This window comes from Staurois parvus, unplaced genomic scaffold, assembly GCF_062004578.1.
Source record: "Staurois parvus isolate SC_StPar_1 unplaced genomic scaffold, SC_StPar_1.0 ptg001425l, whole genome shotgun sequence".
NCBI lineage: Eukaryota > Metazoa > Chordata > Amphibia > Anura > Ranidae > Staurois > Staurois parvus.
The window spans coordinates 287,206-308,073 of NW_028319221.1; the positions used below are offsets into that span (position 1 = coordinate 287,206).

The 20,868-nt window shown below is 46.0% G+C and overlaps 1 protein-coding gene across 1 annotated transcript in view; it reads left to right on the plus strand.

Annotated features, from left to right (window-relative positions):
- LOC149436082 (MAM domain-containing glycosylphosphatidylinositol anchor protein 1-like) overlaps positions 1–19,828 on the plus strand; it is a 247,363-nt gene extending 227,535 nt beyond the window's left edge. Inside the window, exons 2-3 of the mRNA XM_089662075.1 lie at positions 15,662–15,801; positions 19,625–19,828. Coding sequence (XP_089518201.1) covers positions 15,662–15,801; positions 19,625–19,813 — 329 coding nt within the window. The 3' untranslated portion in view covers positions 19,814–19,828. The remainder of the gene's footprint in view (positions 1–15,661; positions 15,802–19,624) is intronic.
- Positions 19,829–20,868: the final 1,040 nt, after the last annotated feature.

Below are 20,868 nucleotides of genomic sequence, written 5' to 3' on the forward strand. Positions count from 1 at the left end.
GCCTGAGGGCACAGGGTCAGTAGGGGGCCCCGTGAGATGCCCCTGGTACCTTTATCATAGGCTTTTTTGAGTCCGGCGGCCATCTTACTTGTGGGCGGTCAGTCCATTTTTATTGCTGTGTCATTTTAACTATTTGGAATGCTATTTCTGGAATAAATTCATTTATTACTACCTACTACACTATGGGCACTTTTCTATGTCTTCCATGTGGAGCTATTGATTTATAGAGCCCACCCGATCCACTACAGTATCCAGAGGAGGGAGTTCCTGTCACACAGGCTGCTACACCCATCCATCCCTTAAAGGGGACCTCTGGCTGATTGGATCCCTTACTACCCAGGAGTACCTGACGTACCACACACCACCCAGAGGGAGGATAGTCCTTGACCTGGCTCAATCCATTTCCTTAAAGGGGACCTCTGTTTGATTGATTTAATGCGTATTACCATTACGCATCTGGTGAGTGCGTATTTTTACCCCACTGTTACAGAGCACCAGTACTGAAGTATCGCTACAGCTTACAATATATGTGCACGGATTGTCACCTATGGACTATTTATATATTGATTATATTTATTGATCATTATTATTTATACGGACATTATTTATTTTATTATATATTTTTTTAAGCGCTGCACTTTTTATTTTCGTATTGCCACTACTGTCTTTGTTACCTGGTGTCACACCACTGCCCACAAATTACTCTTTAATTGCCACCAATGCCCATTTTTTCCCATGTATTGCCATTTGTCCCCATGCGTTGCCAATTTGTTAACCATGTGTGGCCACCATTGCCCATGTGTTACTCTTGTATCAACATGATTGCCCATTAGTTACTCTAGTATTGCCATCATTTGATATTGGTTACTCTTGTGTTGCCTTTGTTCCCCATTGATCACTCTAGTTCAATTGTTTTTTTCTTGCATTGCCATTATTGTGTATTGGTTATAGTTACATTTCCTTTATTTATCATTTATTGCTCTTGTATTACCATTCTTTCCCATTGATAACTCTTATATTGCCATCATTGGTCATTGGTTACTTTTGCATTGCCACCACCTCCTAATTTTCCCCATGTATTGCCACTAGAGATGAGCGAATTATTCAAAAATTCGATTCGGCTGATTCGCCAAATTTGCAGGAGAAATTCGATTCGATGCGAATTTATTCGCTGCGAATTTAACTTATTAAAAGGGTTTCTAGGCTTCAGAGAGCCTTTATATTAGTGCAGAACACTGTACCTTTAATTTAAATGCCCTTGGAGTCTGCTGGGGAAGAGAAATAATACTGTCAGTCAGTATGACATGCAGATGAGTGCCGTCGATCTTAGAATCACCGCACACTTCACTCATTTGGGCAGTCACGGGGCACAACGAAGAAGATGAAGAAGAAGAAGAATGAAAAGAAGAAGAAGAAGAAGAATGAAAAGAAGAAGAAGAAGAATGAAAAGAAGAATGAAAAGAAGAATGAAAAGAAGAATGAAAAGAAGAATGAGAAGAAGAATGAGAAGAATGAAAAGAAGAAGAAGAATGAAAAGAAGAAGAAGAATGAAAAGAAGAAGAAGAAGAATGAAAAGAAGAATGAAAAGAAGAAGAAGAAGAATGAAAAGAAGAAGAAGAAGAATGAAAAGAAGAAGAAGAAGAATTAAAAGAAGAAGAAGAATGAAAAGAAGAAGAAGAAGAATGAAAAGAAGAAGAATGAAAAGAAGAAGAAGAAGAAGAATGAAAAGAAGAAGAAGAAGAATGAAAAGAAGAAGAATGAAAAGAAGAAGAAGAAGAATGAAAAGAAGAATGAGAAGAAGAAGAAGAAGAATGAAAAGAAGAATGAGAAGAATGAAAAGAAGAATGAAAAGAAGAAGAAGAAGAATGAAAAGAAGAATGAGGAGAAGAAGAAGAATGAAAAGAAGAAGAAGAAGAATGAAAAGAAGAAGAAGAAGAAGAATGAAAAGAAGAATGAAAAGAAGAAGAAGAATGAAAAGAAGAAGAATGAAAAGAAGAATTCCAGTACAGCAAAAAGTGTATCTGCAGAGAGCTCCGCTATTTCTGACAGTTCTCTGACAGTTCCTTCACATTTACAGCGGTTGAAACATTGTATCTATTTGTTTCCGAATAAAAACATCTGTATCCTAAATGGAAACAAACAGATACAATGTTTCAACCGCTGTAAATGTGAAGGAACTGTCAGAGAACTGTCAGAAATAGCGGAGCTCTCTGCAGGGACACTTTTTGCCGGCTGTAGAAGGGATGAAAATCGGCCGATCGGGAAAAATTCGATTCGCGCATCCGAAGTTTGCTAATATTCGGATTCGGTGCGAATCGAATTTTTCCTAATATTCGAAACGAATTCCACTTCGCCAAGTTCGATTCGCTCATCTCTAATTGCCACCATTGTCCATTTTTTGACTGTGTATTGTTGCCATTGCCCATATTTTGGTTGTGTAACAACACCATTGACCATTTGTTGCTCATGTTTTGGCACCATTGCCCATTGGTTACTCTTGCACTCCCCATGTACTGCCACCATTGTCCATATGTTGACTGTGTATTATCACTATTGTCCATTGTTTTTGCTTTGTATTGACAAATCCCTGTTGTTTTGTCCATGCCCATTGCCAGGACTTTTTTCCAGCTGAAACATGTGGGAATGCAGTTCTGGCACCTCCAGCACTAAATGTATCTACTGGCAAGGGGTGCTGGGCTGTGCTGGTGGGTCTACTGTTGCTGGAGGAAATCTCATTTTGTGAGGGAGTCTATTGTTGCTGGGGGAATCTATTTTTTTGAGGGGATCTATTGTTGCTGGTGAGGATTCTATTGTTGCAGGGGGGGGGTCAGTTGTTGCTAGGAGGGATCTACAGTGGAGGGAGAAGTCTATTGATGCTGGCTGCTGGAAGACCTTTTAAGCTACATACAAAAGTTAAACACAATGCTCTTAGAGTCTATTTATGTCTTTATATATCTTCTAAAAACACTTACTAGGCTTCTCAGCCTAGAATTTAGCTACGTACCCCCAACACCCTCTGATTCCTCCCAATATTATAAGCTGTCAGTGCAGGCAGGAGGAGGCCAGCGTCAGATAAGCTCTCCACACTTGACTGCGCGGCAGACCTGACATGGTGTAAAGTGCGTAAATCTTGGCCTGACTGCAGAGGAGATCATTAAAACCTGTCTAATTACTGCAACTGGCGGGTATGACGCTCCAAATCTCACTCCAAACACCAATTAGTAACAAACGGCACTCGCAGGGCTACAAAAGACGCCACTGTGTCAACACCGGGGACCGCAAGCTGCTGGCGGAGCGCGTATAATTCAGGAATACTTTTAAATATATAAGTAGGGAAGAATTACTGTGTATAGCAGCAAAAAGGCTGAGCAAGCCATTGTTGTTATTTATTTATTACAGGTACTCATATAGAGCCATCAATGTATGCAGCGCTTTACATATACTGTATATATATATATTGTACATTCACATCAGTCCCCGCCCCCGAGGAGCGTACAATCTAAGGTCCCTAACTTACATTCATACATACACATATTAGGAGTCAATTCACCTCCCAGCATGTCTTTGTTAGAGAAAATGTCGGAACCCTTGTCAAAATGTCCCAATATCAGAGACTACCTACTTCTAAATCAGGATCTCAGCATCTCACAACACTGTCATGATGGATGGAAGGAGGAAAGAAACAAGGGAAGAAAGGAAGGAAGGAAGCAAAGAAGGGATGAAAGGAAGGAAGAAAAGAACGAAGGGAAGAAAAGAAAGGAAGGAAGAAAAGAACGAAGGGAAGAAAAGAAGGAAGGAAGGAAAGGAAGGGAGGAAAGAAAGGAAGGAAGAAAAGAAAGGAAGGAAGAAAAGAACGAAGGGAAGAAAGGAAGGAAGAAAAGAACGAAGGGAAGAAAAGAAGGAAGGAAGGAAAGGAAGGGAGGAAAGAAAGGAAGGAAGAAAAGAACGAAGGGAAGAAAAGAAAGGAAGGAAGAAAAGAACGAAGGGAAGAAAAGAAGGAAGGAAGGAAAGGAAGGGAGGAAAGAAAGGAAGGAAGAAAAGAAAGAAGGGAAGAAAAGAACGAAGGGAAGGAAGGAAAGGAAGGGAGGAAAGGAAGGGAGGAAAGAAAGGAAGGAAGGAAAGAAAGAAGGAAGAAAAGAAGGAAAGGAGGGACGAAACAAAGAAATGAAAGAAAAGAGAAGGGAAGAGAAGGAAGGAAGGAAATACTATACACATACTTGTTGTGTATGGGGCTGTGAAGCTGCAGACCAGTTAGGGTGCCCATGCTGACCTGTGTCCACAGCCAAATGCCCCTACAATGGGTAAGTGAGCATCACAACTGGCCTACGGATCAATGGAAGAAGGTAGCCTGGTCTGATAAATTCAAGAATGGTTTGAGGAACACAAATTCTCCAGAGGCCAATCCAATTGAGCATCTGTGGAATTTGCTGGAAAAACATGTCCAATCCATGGAGGCCTCACCTTGCAACTTACAGGGCTTAAAAGGAAGGCTTGGTGCCAGATACCTCAGCATATCTTCAGAGGTCTAGTGGAGTCCATGCCTTGATTGGTTATGTTATGGCTGATCGGTTATTTTATATATATTGTGGCATTGCGGTATCCTGCCACGGCGAAAATCATGGTGATAACCCAGGATTCTCAACCATACAGGTTGAGGGGCTCCAGGCAGTTCTCTTAATGCAGAGGAAACTGGTTTATCAGTTTCCTCTTTGGTTTGTAAAGCCCATTTTGGGACCTGCGGCCTGGAGATTTCTAAGAGATTTGGGAGGGATGAAATCTCCAATCCTGGGTCCAGGTTTTGAAAGCAGCCAGCACAGATTGCACAGGTGTGTGCAGGCCTTTTTGCAGAGGCCCAAACCATGATTCTGAGCTCCACCTCGGTAGACGGGAGGTCACTGCCTTGGAGTCAGGTGGTCTTCACCTAGGAAAGGTGGAAGCCAGAGTAGCTGTGTGCTAGTGGCTAGCTGTGTGCGAAAAACCATTTTGGAAAGAGTCTGCAGGAGACAGACATAAATCTGTGTACAAGCCAGGAGGCTGAATATTTGTTGCATTTGTTTGATGGTGGATACCCCTGCGTGGGAAGCATGTTACTAAACTTTCGTTTAACCCCTTGATGCCGACGTCACACAAATATGCGGCCTCACGGAACTGGGATTTTTTCCGTGGGGCCGCATATTTGCATACCTACAGTATCTTTGTGCTGGGAGCGTGTCCCGCTCGGCGCGCTCCCAACACATAGACTGTGGTGTCACTGAGAGCCCCGGGTCCCGTTCTAACAATTGGGACCTGGGACTCCCAATTCCGGGTCACATGATCGCTGTGATAGCCTCTGATTGGCTATCACAGTGATCAGTCACTGTGCAGACCGGCCCCTTTGCTTTCCTTTCTCTCTATGAATGGAGGAGAGAGATATGTTGTATCATTATATACATCCTATTATACATTGTATCATTATATACATCCTATTATACATTGTATCATTATATACATTCTATTATACATTGTATCGTTATATACATCTTATTATACATTGTATCGTTATATGCATCCCATTATACATTGTATCGTTATATACATCATATTATACATTGTATCGTTATATACATTCCATTATACATTGTATCGTTATATACATTCCATTATACATTGTATCGTTACATGCATCCTATTATACATTGTATCGTTACATGCATCCCATTATACATTGTATCGTTACATACATCATATTATACATTGTATCGTTACATACATCCCATTATACATTGTATCGTTACATACATCCCATTATACATTGTATCGTTACATACATCCCATTATACATTGTATCGTTACATACATCCATTATACATTGTATCGTTACATGCATCCTATTATACATTGTATCGTTACATGCATCCTATTATACATTGTATCGTTACATGCATCCCATTATACATTGTATCGTTACATGCATCCCATTATACATTGTATCATTACATGCATCTTATTATACATTGTATCATTATATGCATCCTATTATACATTGTATCATTACATACATCCTATTATACATTGTATCATTACATGCATTCTATTATACATTGTATCATTATATACATCCCATTATACATTGTATCATTATATACATTCTATTATACATTGTATCATTATATACATCCCATTATACATTGTATCATTATATACATTTTATTATACATTGTATCATTATATACATCCCATTATACATTGTATCATTATATACATCCTATTATACATTGTATCATTATATACATTCTATTATACATTGTATCATTATATACATCCTATTATACATTGTATCATTATATACATCCTATTATACATTGTATCATTATATACATCCCATTATACATTGTATCATTATATACATCCTATTATACATTGTATCTCTCTAACTCCTGGCATAGAAAGAAAAAAAATGTTTGTTAAAAAAAAAAAAAGAAGATAAATATATAAATATTAAAAAATAAATGAAAAAATAAAGAAAAATACCTAGAACAATGATTGATCTAGTTCAGTGCCAGGGTAAGTGTTTGGGTCAAGGTCAGGGTCAAAGGTTAAGGTCAAAGGTCATGATTTAAAAAAAATGGTATCAGTGTCAGTTAGTGTTAATATCAGTGTCAGTGTGTTTTAGGTAAAAAAAAAAAAGACAAAAACAAAATGTGCACTATAGTTTCTGGGCTGTACTACGGGTACAAACACATAACATACACATAGATGGTGTCGCTGCGATCATCAGGAGCTGGAGAATTTATTTTGGGTTGTTCTTTGGTGGTAGGTTATGGTAGTAACAAGAAACACACAGCTAAAAAAAAGAAAAAGATTTTTTTTTTACTATTTTGGGCCAGTTTTCCTTTGCTAATAAAAAAAATCAGAAGATATCCATTACCATTTACCACCAAATGAAAGCCCAATTTGTCCTGAAAAAATCAAGGTATAATCCACCTGAATGTATAAAGTAGTTGTGATGATATGGACGGTTTTATTATCACATGTCAACAGGTGATAATAAAATTGCAAAATTGTGCTTAGGCATTTAGATTTGTTTTACCCTTAGGCGTGAAGGAGTTAAATAAGATTGGGCTAAAAGGGCCTTTAAAAAAAAAAAGAAGGGAGTTGCTGTGTGCTTTAAAAAAAGCTCTACCATTTTGATGCGAGTTCTCACTATATATATATAAAAATAGTATATTCAGTCTTACAACACAAGTGTGCCAGATGGCATAATCAGTCTCCGAACTCGAGTGCAGTTAGGTGATGTTATCAGATATATGTTTTCATGTTAAGTGCAGCATGCTGTGTAATGTAAGGCTTCCAGGTATCTATTAACTCTTGTAGAAATCATAGTGCCCCCCCCCCCCTCGACAATTCCCTCATCTACTTTTCTCTCCAGAAGGATGGCGCCATCTTTGTTCAAGGCATCATCTGGAGTCATCATCTACTTCCTGAACTGAGATGCTGGCTCAGAGATGACACAATTACAGGGGTGGACTGACAACTCATGGGGCCCCCGAGCAATAGGGGATCATGGGGCCCCTGTGTCCTTGCCCACACTCAAAAAAGCCTATGAAAAAGGTACCAGGGGCATCTCATGGGGCCCCCTACTGATCCCAGGCCCTCGGGCAGTGCCCAAGTTTCCAAATGGTCAGTCCGCCCCTGATGTTGATACAAGAGTAACACATGGGCAATGGTGGCCACACATGGTTAACAAATGGGCAATACATGGGGACAAATAGGCATTGGTGGGAATTAAAGAGTAATTTGTGGTAACAAAGACAGTACTGGCAATACGAAAATAAAAAGTGCAGCGCTTAAAAAAAAATATAATAAAATAAATAATGTCCGTATAAATAATAATGATCAATAAATATAATCAATATATAAATAGTCCATAGGTGACAATCCGTGCACATATATTGTAAGCTGTAGCGATACTTCAGTGCTGGTGCTCTGTAACAGTGGGGTAAGAATACACACTCACCAGATGCGTAATAGTAATACGCATTAAATCAATCAAACAGAGGTCCCCTTTAAGGAAATGGATTGAGCCAGGTCAAGGACTATCCTCCCTCTGGGTGGTGTGTGGTACGTCAGGTACTCCTGGGTAGTAAGGGATCCAATCAGCCAGAGGTCCCCTTTAAGGGATGGATGGGTGTAGCAGCCTGTGTGACAGGAACTCCCTCCTCTGGATACTGTAGTGGATTGGGTGGGCTCTATAAACCAATAGCTCCACATGGGAGACATAGAAAAGTGCCCATAGTGTAGTAGGTAGTAATAAATGAATTTATTCCAGAAATAGCATTCCAAATAGTTAAAATGACACAGCAATAAAAACGGACTGACCGTCCATAAGTAAGATGGCCGCCGGACCTTCATGAGGCTCCGGCAGAGTGGCGTCATGTATTGGCTCTCCCTTACGCGTTTCGTGCCAAGGATGCCAAACTAGTGGCAATACGATGCAATGGTGGAGATACACAGGCAACAGTTGGGCATGGGTGCCGATGTTGCATCTCCAACGCCCTTACTTATACACCACATATTCCAACGTGAGGGCCCCCTAGCATCTCCCTTTGGAATAGTAACTCTGGCATGACTAATCTTTCAACCAAATAGTATGCAGGCTAGACCCGGCAACCCAGTGTCATGATAATCATATCAGAGTCACTCTCGTGACAACATTGTTCTGCATCTCTCCAGACTACTTACCAATGCCTTGCACTACTTATGACATCATTGACTTTGCGACCCTACCCTAAGCCCCTCCCCTTTCCTACATCCAATCCCCTTTCCCCAACAACCCACCCATCTGAATACAGCTACTCCCACTGTCAGGCTGATACGACTTTGAAAGGCTCTCAGGCACTATGGATGAGATTTCTGATTTGCGTCACTCTCTTCTGCTGGTTATTCATGTCAGCATTTGGAAAAAAAGGGAGTAAATCCATTCTGCCGCCTTTTTAAATTACTTTCTGTTTAACAAACATTTTCACTGCCGGGGGATAGAAAAAAATAACACATCTACATCAAAAGTAAAGTAAAACAACATTGTTGGAGCAGAGCTGCAGGTCAGGCGAGGGTTTGATAATGAGCAGTTTAGTGACAGGTGTGCGTCTCTGGGTTTGACACGTGAGAAAGCGTTGGGGGGGGGGAGGGGGTCGGTACGCGGCGCGGATAATAACGCGGCCTGTTTATATAACACAAACTGCAGCTCTAACTGGCAGGATGAAAGGGCTCAGTCCCCAGGCTCCGGCTCTTCTGACTGTCAGGCGGGATGCTGTGTGAGTGATGCTTCGTCTAGCGCTGTCTCACCACTATGAATTATTAACATGTATTTCCAGCGCATACGACGTCTTCTTCACCTGGGCTCTGCGGGCGATGTGAGCAGGAATAGTCAACACCCGTCCAATATATTTATTAACTGTAAGGAGGCACCAGCACATCAAAGGACCAATATAGGGTTGTATGGGGTTAATACATAGTGACAGTGCTGGGGCCCACCACTGCGTAAAAAGAGGTAAACGGCGCACAAGATTCTCAAGGGTGCAGATTAAGAGGTTCCAGAATGACTGTTATGATCAGAGAAAATTGGATTTTTGGTCTTGTCATTCCCGGATTGGGTTCTGGAATCCAGAGGCTTCAAAGAGGACAGGGAGGGAAGACGCTTCTAACTTTTGTGTTCATGATTTACCCCGTGCATTGCAGGTTCTGGAATCCAGAGGCTTCAGAGAGCTCTGAGAGCGAAGATGTCTCTAACCTTTGTGTTCAGGATTTACCCCGTGCATTGTGGGTTCTGGAATACAAAGGCTTCAAAGAGCTCTGGGAAGGAAGACACCTCTAACCTTGGTGTTCAGGATTTACCCCGTGCATTGTGGGTTCTGGAATACAAAGGCTTCAAAGGGCTCTAGGAAGGAAGACACCTCTAACCTTGGTGTTCAGGATTTACCCCATGCATTGCTGGTTCTGGAATACAAAGGCTTCAAAGGGCTCAGGGAGGGAAGACACCTCTAACCTTGGTGTTCAGGATTTACCCCATGCATTGTGGGTTCTGGAATACGAAGGCTTCAAAGGGCTCAGGGAAGGAAGACACCTCTAACCTTGGTGTTCAGGATTTACCCCGTGCATTGTGGGTTCTGGAATACGAAGGCTTCAAAGGGCTCTGGAAAGGAAGACACCTCTAACCTTGGTGTTCAGGATTTACCCCGTGAATTGTGGGTTCTGGAATACGAAGGCTTCAAAGGGCTCAGGGAAGGAAGACACCTCTAACCTTGGTGTTCAGGATTTACCCCGTGCATTGTGGGTTCTGGAATACAAAGGCTTCAAAGGGCTCAGGGAAGGAAGACACCTCTAACCTTGGTGTTCAGGATTTACCCCGTGCATTGTGGATTCTGGAATCCAGAGTCTTCAGAGAGCTCTGAGAGTGAAGATACCTCTAAACTTTGTGTTGAGGATTTACCCAGTGCATTGTGGGTTCTGGAATACAAAGGCTTCAAAGGGCTCAGGGAGGGAAGACACCTCTAACCTTGGTGTTCAAGATTTACCCCGTGCATTGTGGGTTCTAGAATACAAAGGCTTCAAAGGGCTCAGGGAAGGAAGACACCTCTAACCTTGGTGATCAGGATTTACCCGTGCATTGTGGGTTCTGGAATACAAAGGCTTCAAAGGGCTCTGGGAAGGAAGACACCTCTAACCTTGGTGTTCAGGATTTACCCCGTGCATTGTGGGTTCTGGAATATGAAGGCTTCAAAGGGCTCTGGGAGAGAAGATGCCTCTAACCTTTTGTGTGCAGGTTTTACATGAGACCAGCAGGCTGTGTGTGTATTAGTGCTCAGCTGTTGTAAACAAGGGGCTGACAGTAATTCAGGATCCATCCAGGAGACAGGTGGTCACCTTGACCGAAGGTCAAGGTGTGGGCCAGAGCAGTAGGGAGCTGCAAAAAAAAGAGCGGAGGGAGCAGCAAGAAAGGTACAGAGGTCGCACATGAGAAAATTGGGTTTTGTTTTCTCCAGGTTTTGTTATTCCTGGATTGGGTTCTGGCGTCCACAGGCTTCAAAGAGCTTTGGGAGGGAAGAAGCCTGTAACGTTGTGTCCAGATTTTACCAGAGCCCAGCAGGCTGTGGGTGTGCAGGGGTGCACAGCTGTTATAAACAAGAGGCTGTCGGTAATTCAGGGCTGCACCCGAGAGGTAGGAGGACCCCTGCGGAAAGGTGTAGGCTCTTTCCTCCAGGTTTTGTTGTTCCTGGTTTGGGTTCTGGAGTCCAGAGGCTTCAAAGAGCTTTGGGAGCATTTAACCTTGTGTTCAGATTTTACCAGAGCCCAGCAGGCTGTGGTAGTGCAGGGGTGCAGAGCTGTTATAAACAAGGGGCTGACAGTAATTCAGGACTCCACCCAGGAGACAGGCGGTCCTCTGCCCAAAGGCCAAGGTGTGGGCCAGAACAGCAGGGAGCTGCAAAAAAAAAGCTGCGAGAAAGATGCAGAGGATGCACATGACCAAATTTAGACCCTTATCTGGTCCTTGGGGCATTATTCCTCCCACTTGTACAAGAAACTGTTCCTCCTACTGACACCTACAGTGGGACACTATTCCTTCCACTGACACCTACAATGGGGCACTATTCCTTCCACTGACACCAATGATGGGGGCACTATTCCTTCCACTGACACCAATGATGGGGCACTATTCCTCCCACTGACACCAATGATGGGACACTATTCCTCCCACTGACACCTACAATGGGGCACTATTCTTTCCACTGACACCTACAATGGGGCACTATTCCTTCCACTGACACCAATGATGGGGCACTATTCCTTCCACTGACACCAATGATGGGGCGCTATTCCTCCTACTGACACCTACAATGGGGCGCTATTCCTTCCACTGACACCTATAAAGGGGCACTATTCCTTCCACTGACACCTACAATGGGGCGCTATTCCTCCTACTGACACCTACAATGGGGCACTATTCCTTCCACTGACACCTACAATGCGGCACTATTCCTTCCACTGACACCTACAATGGGGCACTATTCCTTCCACTGACACCTACAATGAGGCACTATTCCTTCCACTGACACCTACAATGAGGCACTATTCCTTCCACTGACACCTACAATGGAGCACTATTCCTTCCACTGACACCTACAATGAGGCACTATTCCTTCCACTGACACCAATGATGGGGGACTATTCCTTCCACTGACACCTACAATGGGGCACTATTTCTTCCACTGACACCTACAATGGGGCACTATTCCTGCCACTGACACCTACAACGGGGCACTGTCACGCTTACCCCAAAGCAGGTGGTCAGGCTCTATAACTGGCTTCTGTGTACTTCACCTATAGCAGCCCCCTTTCCCAATACCCTATTGGTACTCGGTTGCCCCCAGGATTTATACAGAATGCTATAATGTCTGGCTACCATGCCAGGGCAAACGCAAACTGAGCACAGCAAACAGGTACCTATGGTTGGCAGACAGGCAGAGTGATTCAATGACAGTCCAGGTACAAGGCAGGCAAGGTTCAGGATGTTCCGGGTCAGATCTGTAGTCAAAATTCAGGCTTCAGAATGTGGTCGGTATGCGATCCGAGGTCGTCAATGAGGGAATCCAGACTAGCAGGATAGGCAGACAAACAGGGAGTTTGGAGCACGTGATACAAATGCAGTATCACAAGTATAAGACTGCAGGCTTGGCTGGCTTAAATCAGGTTTGGTCTCCATCCAGAAACTGATCATATCAATCACCTTGCAGGTAGACAGACAGGGAGAATCTATCACAAACACCAATGATGGGGCACTACTCCTCCCACTGACACCAATGATGGGGCACTATTCCATCCACTGACACCAATGATGAGGCACTATTCCTTCAACTGACAGCAATGACAGGGCACTATTCCTCCCACTGACACCAATACTGGGGCACTATTCCTCCCACTGACACCAATGATGGGACACTATTCCTCCCACTGACACCAATGATGGGACACTATTCCACCCACTGATACCAATGATGGGGCACTATTCCTTCCACTGACACCAATGATGGGGCATGATTCCTCCCACTGACACCAATGATGTGGCACTATTCCTCCCACTGACACCAATGATGGGGCACTATTCCTCCCACTGGCACTAACAATGGGGTACTATTCCTTCCACTGACACCAATGATGGGGCAATAATCCTCCAACTGACACCAATGATGGGGCACTATTCCTCCCACTGATACCAATGATGGGACACTATTCCTCCCACTGACACCAATGATGGGACACTATTCCTCCCACTGACACCAATGATGGGGCACTATTCCTCCCACTGACACCAATGATGGGACACTATTCCTCCCACTGACACCCATGATGGGACACTATTCCTCTCACTGACACCCATGATGGGGCACTATTCCTCCCACTGACACCAATGATGGGGCACTATTCCTCCCACTGACACCAATGATGGGGCACTATTCCTCCCACTGACACCCATGATGGGACATTGTCCCTCCCACTGACACCAATGATGGGACACTATTCCCCCACTGACACCCATCATGGGACATTGTCCCTCCCACTGACACCAATGATGGGACACTATTCCTCCCACTGACACCCATCATGGGACATTGTCCCTCCCACTGACACCTTTCTGTGCACACCATTACGCTCGCTTTCCCACAACGCACACGTGTGAATGTAGCCTAACACTCGGTGTCACTGTTCCGCAGCCCATTCCTGGTTTTCCTGACCTCCCGATAAATGGAACAATGTAACCACAACCCTTTGTAATACCGTCAGAAGTAAATGTATTATTAGTATCATTTGTGCGCCGCGCCGGCTGGGAGGTGAAGTGTCTCCTTTATTGGCTGAACACTCCGCCAGTACAATGTCCCATTAGATCCGTCTTCTCCTCTTCACAATCGGCCCTAATTGTGGCCCTTTCAGCGCCTTCTATCATTTCCCCGGGAGGAGCTCGGTCGCATCAATTCTCCCATTATAATATCACAGGGAGATGGGATCAATGGCGGGCGATGGAGCCGAAGCAGGACCACGTCGGAGGAGACACGCCTCGTCATTAGGCCCAGGAAATCGCTCTATTTAGTGATGTCCCTTTTATACGGAGGAGATCGATGACACCTGATGGAGAAGGCGGTTAGCCGTAATTATGGAGCTCATTCCAAATGAACGCCTTTGTGATCACAAGGAGACGATCGCTTCATTTCCGCAGAGACCCCACCTTGTGATGGGGAGCTTATCAGAGTCTCTCCCACAGAAACTTCCAGCAAAACGGAAGAGTAGCTGAAGTCCAAACTTGTTTATTTCTTTATTTGGTGGGGGGGGTGAGAAACCTGCCCCCCCACTCCCAGTGTGTACCCAGCTAAGGGGGGACTCTGATGTAAAGAGGTCACTGAGGGGGACCCTGATGTGAGGGGGACTCTGATTGGGACCTTGAAGTAGGGGAGACTCCAATGGGGACTCTGAAGTAAGGGAGGGGATCTGATGGGGACCCTGAAGTAAGAGGGGACTCCAATGGGGATCCTGATGTAAGAGAAACTCTGATGAGGACCCTAAAGTAAGAGGGGAATCCGTTGGGGACCTTGAAGTAAGGGGCGACTCTGATGGGGACCCTGATGTAAGGGGAACTCTGATAAAGTAAAAGGGTATTCCAATGGGGACCCTGAAGCAAGGGAGGGGATCTGATAAAGACTCTAAAGTAAGGAGGAACTCTGATGTAAAGTAAGGGGGGACTCTGATGGGACCCTCAAGTAAGGGAGACTCTGATGGGGACCCTGAAGTAGGGGAGACTCCAATGGGGAATCTGAAGTAAGGGAGGGGATTTGATGGGGACCCTGAATTAGGGGAGACTCTGATGGGGACCCTTAAGCAAGGGAGGACTTTGATAGGGACCCTTATGTAAGGAGGGGGGGGGGACGTAAGGTGGACATGATGTAATGGAGGACTCTGGGGGACATGGGGAACATGAAGTAATGGGGAACTCTGGAGGACATGGGGACATGATGTAATCGGGGACTCTGGGGGACATGATGTAATGGGGAACTCTGGGGGACTATGGCGGACATGATGTAATGGGGGACTCTGGTGGACATGATGTAATGGGGGACATGATGTAATCGGGGACTCTGGGGGACATGATGTAATGGGGAACTCTGGGGGACTATGGCGGACATGATGTAATGGAGGACTCTGGTGGACATGATGTAATGGGGGACATGGGGGACATGATGTAATGGGGGACATGATGTAATGGGGGACTCTGGGGGACATGATGTAATGTGGGACTCTGGGGGACATGATGTAATGGGGGACTCTGATGTGAGCAGAGAATCATAAGGTGGACTCAGATATAATGTGGGACTCCTAGGGAAGACTCTTGTGTATGGGGGGGGCTTTACTTTGTTTTATTGAAGTCCTCTCATATTGGTCCGTCACACTGATCCAAGTAAAACATATTTATATAATTATTATTGATTTCTTCCTGTCATTGTGTGAATGACCCCCCCCTTCCCCCATACCATGGACTGACCCCCCCCATATCATGTACTGACCCCCCCCCCATATCATGTACTGATCCCCCCCCCCCCCATATCATGTACTGATCCCCTCCTCCTTCTGTTTGCAGCGCCGGCTCAGGCTCAGATCATCCATGGCAGTCAGGCCTGTGTGGACAATAATGACAATGTGAGTGAGCGAGTCTACACCATCCGAGAGGGCGACACGCTGGTGCTGCAGTGCCTGGTCAGCGGACATCCCCGACCGCAGGTACCATCCTCATCCGCAGGCTTCATCCTCATCCAATCATAGACCTTCCACGGCAATGCATTCTCAGGTCGTTGAGGTTCATTACGTGACCATCAAGATTCGGATAAAACTTTCCTTGTTCAGGAATTCGGATGTATCTGAATGTAACGAATCCCAAATAATTATAACTCAACAAATTATACGAATTTGAAAATGAATTAGAAAAAAAAATGTATTCAAATTTGAAAGTGCATTCGAATTGGAAATGGAAACATATTGTAATAAAGACGGTAATGTATACATGTGAAATAAGATGATGATTCCTACTTAGGCTGCTGTATAGAATAGGATAGAAGAGAATAGAATAAAACAGAACAAAAAAAAGAATAAAACTGAATAGAATAATATTGAATGGAAAATAAAAGAATAAAATAGGATATAAAGGAATAGAATAGAACAGAATAGAATAAAACAGAATAGAATAATATTGAATGGAAAATAAGATATAAAGGAATAAAATATATATATTTTTAATAAGAAGCGTGTCCTACTTACCTGCTCTGTGCTGTAGTTTTGCACACAGCTGCTCCCAATCCTCTTCTGTTTGGGTCCCCTCCCGGCGCTCCAGGCTCCTCCCCATTAGGCAGAGAAAGCTGCTTGCCCCGAGCAGGGCCGTCTTGACAGCATCATGGGCCCCTGGGCAAAGTAATGCACTGGGGCCCCTACCAGCCTGCCCCAATTTTCGCTCCTACTCTCAAGAACTAAAGTATAAATAGTTGATGGAATTAAACATCGATTTCTTAGTACTTTCAATAAAATTGATTTTAATTAATAATAAAACGTGCCATAAATCAAAGGCTAATCAACACAAAGGGGGGGGGGGGCAGAAGGGCACAGTACAGGGGAGGGAGGCAGAAGGACACAGTACAGGGGGGAGGCAGAAGAGCACAGTACAGGGAGGAGGCAGAAGGGCACAGTACAGGGAGGAGGCAGAAGGGCACAGTACAGGGGGGAGGCAGAAGGGCAAAGTACAGGGGGGGGGAGGCAGAAGAGCACAGTACAGGGGGGAGGCAGAAGAGCACGGTGCAGGGGGGAGGCAGAAGAGCACAGTACAGGGGGGAGGCAAAAGGGCACAGTACAGGGGGGAGGCAGAGGGGCACAGTACAGGGGAGGGAGGCAGAAGGACACAGTACAGGGGGGAGGCAGATGGGCACAGTACAGGGAGGGGGCAGGGGGGCACAGTACAGGGGGGAGGCAGAGGGGCACAGTACAGGGGGGAGGCAGAGGGGCACAGTACAGGGGGGAGGCAAAAGGGCACAGTACAGAGGGAGGCAGAAGGGCACAGTACAGGGGGGGAGGCAGAAGGGCACAGTATGGGGGGAGGCAGAAGGGCACAGTATGGGGGGAGGCAGAAGGGCACAGTACTGGGGGAGGCAGAAGGGCACAGTATGGGGGGAGGCAGTACAGGGGGGGAGGCAGAAGGGCACAGTACTGGGGGAGGCAGAAGGGCACAGTATGGGGGAGGCAGAAGGGCACAGTATGGGGGGAGGCAGAAGGGCACAGTACAGGGGGGAGGCAGAAGGGCACAGTACAGGGGGAGGCAGAAGGGCACAGTACAGGGGTAGGCAGAAGGACACAGTACTGGGGGGAGGCAGAAGGGCACAGTACTGGGGGGAGGCAGAAGGGCACAGTACAGGGGGGAGGCAGAAGGGCACAGTACGGGGGTAGGCAGAAGGGCACAGTACAGGGGGAGGCAGAAGGGCACAGTACTGGGGGAGGCAGAAGGGCACAGTACTGGGGTAGGCAGAAGGGCACAGTACTGGGGGAGGCAGAAGGGCACAGTACTGGGGGAGGCAGAAGGGCACAGTACTGGGGGAGGCAGAAGGGCACAGTACAGGGGTAGGCAGAAGGGCACAGTACTGGGGGGAGGCAGAAGGGCACAGTACAGGGGTAGGCAGAAGGGCACAGTACTGGGGGAGGCAGAAGGGCACAGTACTGGGGGGAGGCAGAAGGGCACAGTACAGGGGGGAGGCAGAAGGGCACAGTACTGGGGGAGGCAGAAGGGCACAGTACGGGGGTAGGCAGAAGGGCACAGTACAGGGGGAGGCAGAAGGGCACAGTATGGGGGGAGGCAGAAGGGCACAGTGCAGGGAGAGGCAGAAGGGCACAGTACAGGGGTAGGCAGAAGGGCACAGTACTGGGGGAGGCAGAAGGGCACAGTACTGGGGGGAGGCAGAAGGGCACAGTACGGGGGTAGGCAGAAGGGCACAGTACAGGGAGGAGGCAGAAGGGCACAGTACAGGGAGGAGGCAGAAGGGCACAGTACAGGGAGGAGGCAGAAGGGCACAGTACAGGGGGGAGGCAGAAGGGCACAGTACAGGGGGGAGGCAGAAGGGCACAGTACAGGGGGGAGGCAGAAGGGCACAGTACAGGGGGGAGGCAGAAGGGCACAGTACAGGGGGGAGGCAGAAGGGCACAGTACTGGGGGAGGCAGAAGGGCACAGTACAGGGGGAGGCATCGGAGGGGGCTCAGCTGAAGATTGTGAGGGGGGGGGGGTGCACAAAGAATATTTCTTAGCATACATAAAGGTAACAAACCTTGAGTCTTTAGAACCTCTTTAGAAAATAAAAGAACAGAATAAAATAGAAGAGAATAGAATAAAAAAAAGAATAGAATAGAAATAACAAGAATAGATGAGAATAGAATGAATATAGCCATCTTGTGAATCTCGAATCGATGTAAAAAAATAACGAAACAAATCCGAATATGAAAAACATATTCCAAAAAACGAATCGTTCGAAGATAACGAATGTTAACGAACAAAATGATTAACTTAACGAATGAATCTGAAATGAAAGCCGTTTTTCTGTTGTCCACATCTCCAGTCTTTGCCATGACCAACTGCCCATTTAGACTGGATAAGGGAGAAAAGGTCATGTGATCTTTCCTGGACCCAGGGGTGGACTGACCATTGGAGTACTCGGGCACTGCCCGAGGGCCCGGGGTCAGTAGGGGGCCCCATGAGATGCCCCTGGTACCTTTCATAGGCTTTTTTGGGTGTGGTTTGAGTGTGGGCGAGGACACAGGGGCCCCATGATCCCCTATTGCCCGAGGGCCCATGAGTTGTCAGTCCGCCCCTGCCTGAACCGCCCGATGGACCTCTTCCTGGACCAAAGGCTTCCACGGCTCCTTGGCAGCACTGGGGTCCTTGGTTTAGTAACATACAGAGCTTGGACTCCAAAGACTTCACATGATCTCCCTGTGATTGGACATTATTACCTTTCTATTATCTCCCACAACCTCAGAATGTTCTGGAAGGTTCAAGTGGCTCCTGACAAAGTTGGGTCCAGAGTGTGTGTTTGTGGTGTGGACAGTAGAGTGTCAGCTCCTCTGGTACAGAGACTGATGTGATTGTGGGGGGAGGGGACATTAGAGTGTAAGCTCCTCTGGTACAGAGACTGATGTGACTGTGGGGGAGGGGACATTAGAGTGTAATCTCCTCTGGTACAGAGACTGATGTGACTGTGGGGGAGGGGACATTGGAGTGTAAGCTCCTGTGGTACAGAGACTGATGTGACTGTGGGGGAGGGGACATTAGAGTGTAAGCTCCTCTGGTACAGAGACTGATGTGACTGTGGGGGGAGGGGACATTAGAGTGTAAGCTCCTCTGGTACAGAGACTGATGTGACTGTGGGGGAGGGGACATTAGAGTGTAAGCTCCTGTGGTGCAGAGACAGATGGGAACCTTCTGTATTTTGGTGCTGTAGGAATGCACAAGAAAATAAATAAAGGGTCGATATGCATTTCATTTAATGGAGAGCTCTTTCTCTTGGTTTTTTCCAGGTGCGGTGGACAAAGACAGCAGGCAGCGCCTCGGAGAAGTTCCAGGAGACCTCCATCTACAACGAGACCCTGCGCATAGAGAAGGTTCAGAGGATGCAGGGTGGTCGATACTATTGTAAAGCCGACAATGGGGTTGGGGTCCCGGCCATCAAGTCCATTCGAGTAGATGTGCAGTGTAAGTCATTTTAAAGGCTGCCCAGAAATTCCCACAGTTCTATTGTGTGGTCAGATCTCCCGGAACCTCGTCAGGCCCCAACGTGATGGGCGGCTTGTCCTGTAGAGCAAAGGAAAGGGGAGGGATGGGTGGTAGACTTGGTAGCTTCCAAACCACTGATCAGCGTGAGAGAGACCTTCCTGTCTATAGACCAGATAACTCTAATCCCATGGAACGTAGTTTGATGAGCAGAATAATACGATTAGTTCCCGTCTGGTCACTTGGGGCCAAGGAATGCCATGGCTAATTGAGTTATTGAACCTTGTGTCCTTGTGATTGGCCAAGCATGATAAAGTGGCTCAATGTGCTTCCTAAGGAGGACATAAATACCAATCCAATAGAAGGTCCACCAGTCAAGCTAATTTATTGTTGTTGTAGCTTCTTTCTAGTCTCCACCAAATGTTGGAATTTTCTCTGGTAGCTTAGCCATATTGGTCACCACCATACTGGTCACCACCATACTGGTCACCACCATACTGGTCACCCTCATATTGGTCACCACCATACTGGTCACCCTCATATTGGTCACCCCCATATTGGTCACCTCCATATTGGTCACCACCATATTGGTCACCCTCATATTGGCCATCCCATATTGGTCACCTCCATATTGGTCACCACCATATTGGTCACCCTCATATTGGCCATCCCATATTGGTCAAAACCATATTGGCCATCCACCATATTGGTCACCCTCATATTGGTCACCACCATATTGGTCGCCCCTATATTGATCACCAAAATATAGGTCACTCCCATATTGGTCACCACCATATTGGTCACCCCCATATTGGCCATCCCATATTGGTCACCTCCATATTGGTCACCACCATATTGGTCACCCTCATATTGGCCATCCCATATTGGTCAAAACTATATTGGCCATCCTCATATTGGTCACCCCCATATTGGTCACCCCCATATTGGTCACCCTCATATTTGTCACCACCATATTGCTCACCCCCATATTGGTCACCACCATATTGGTCACCCCATATTTGTCACCACCATATTGGTCACCCTCATATTT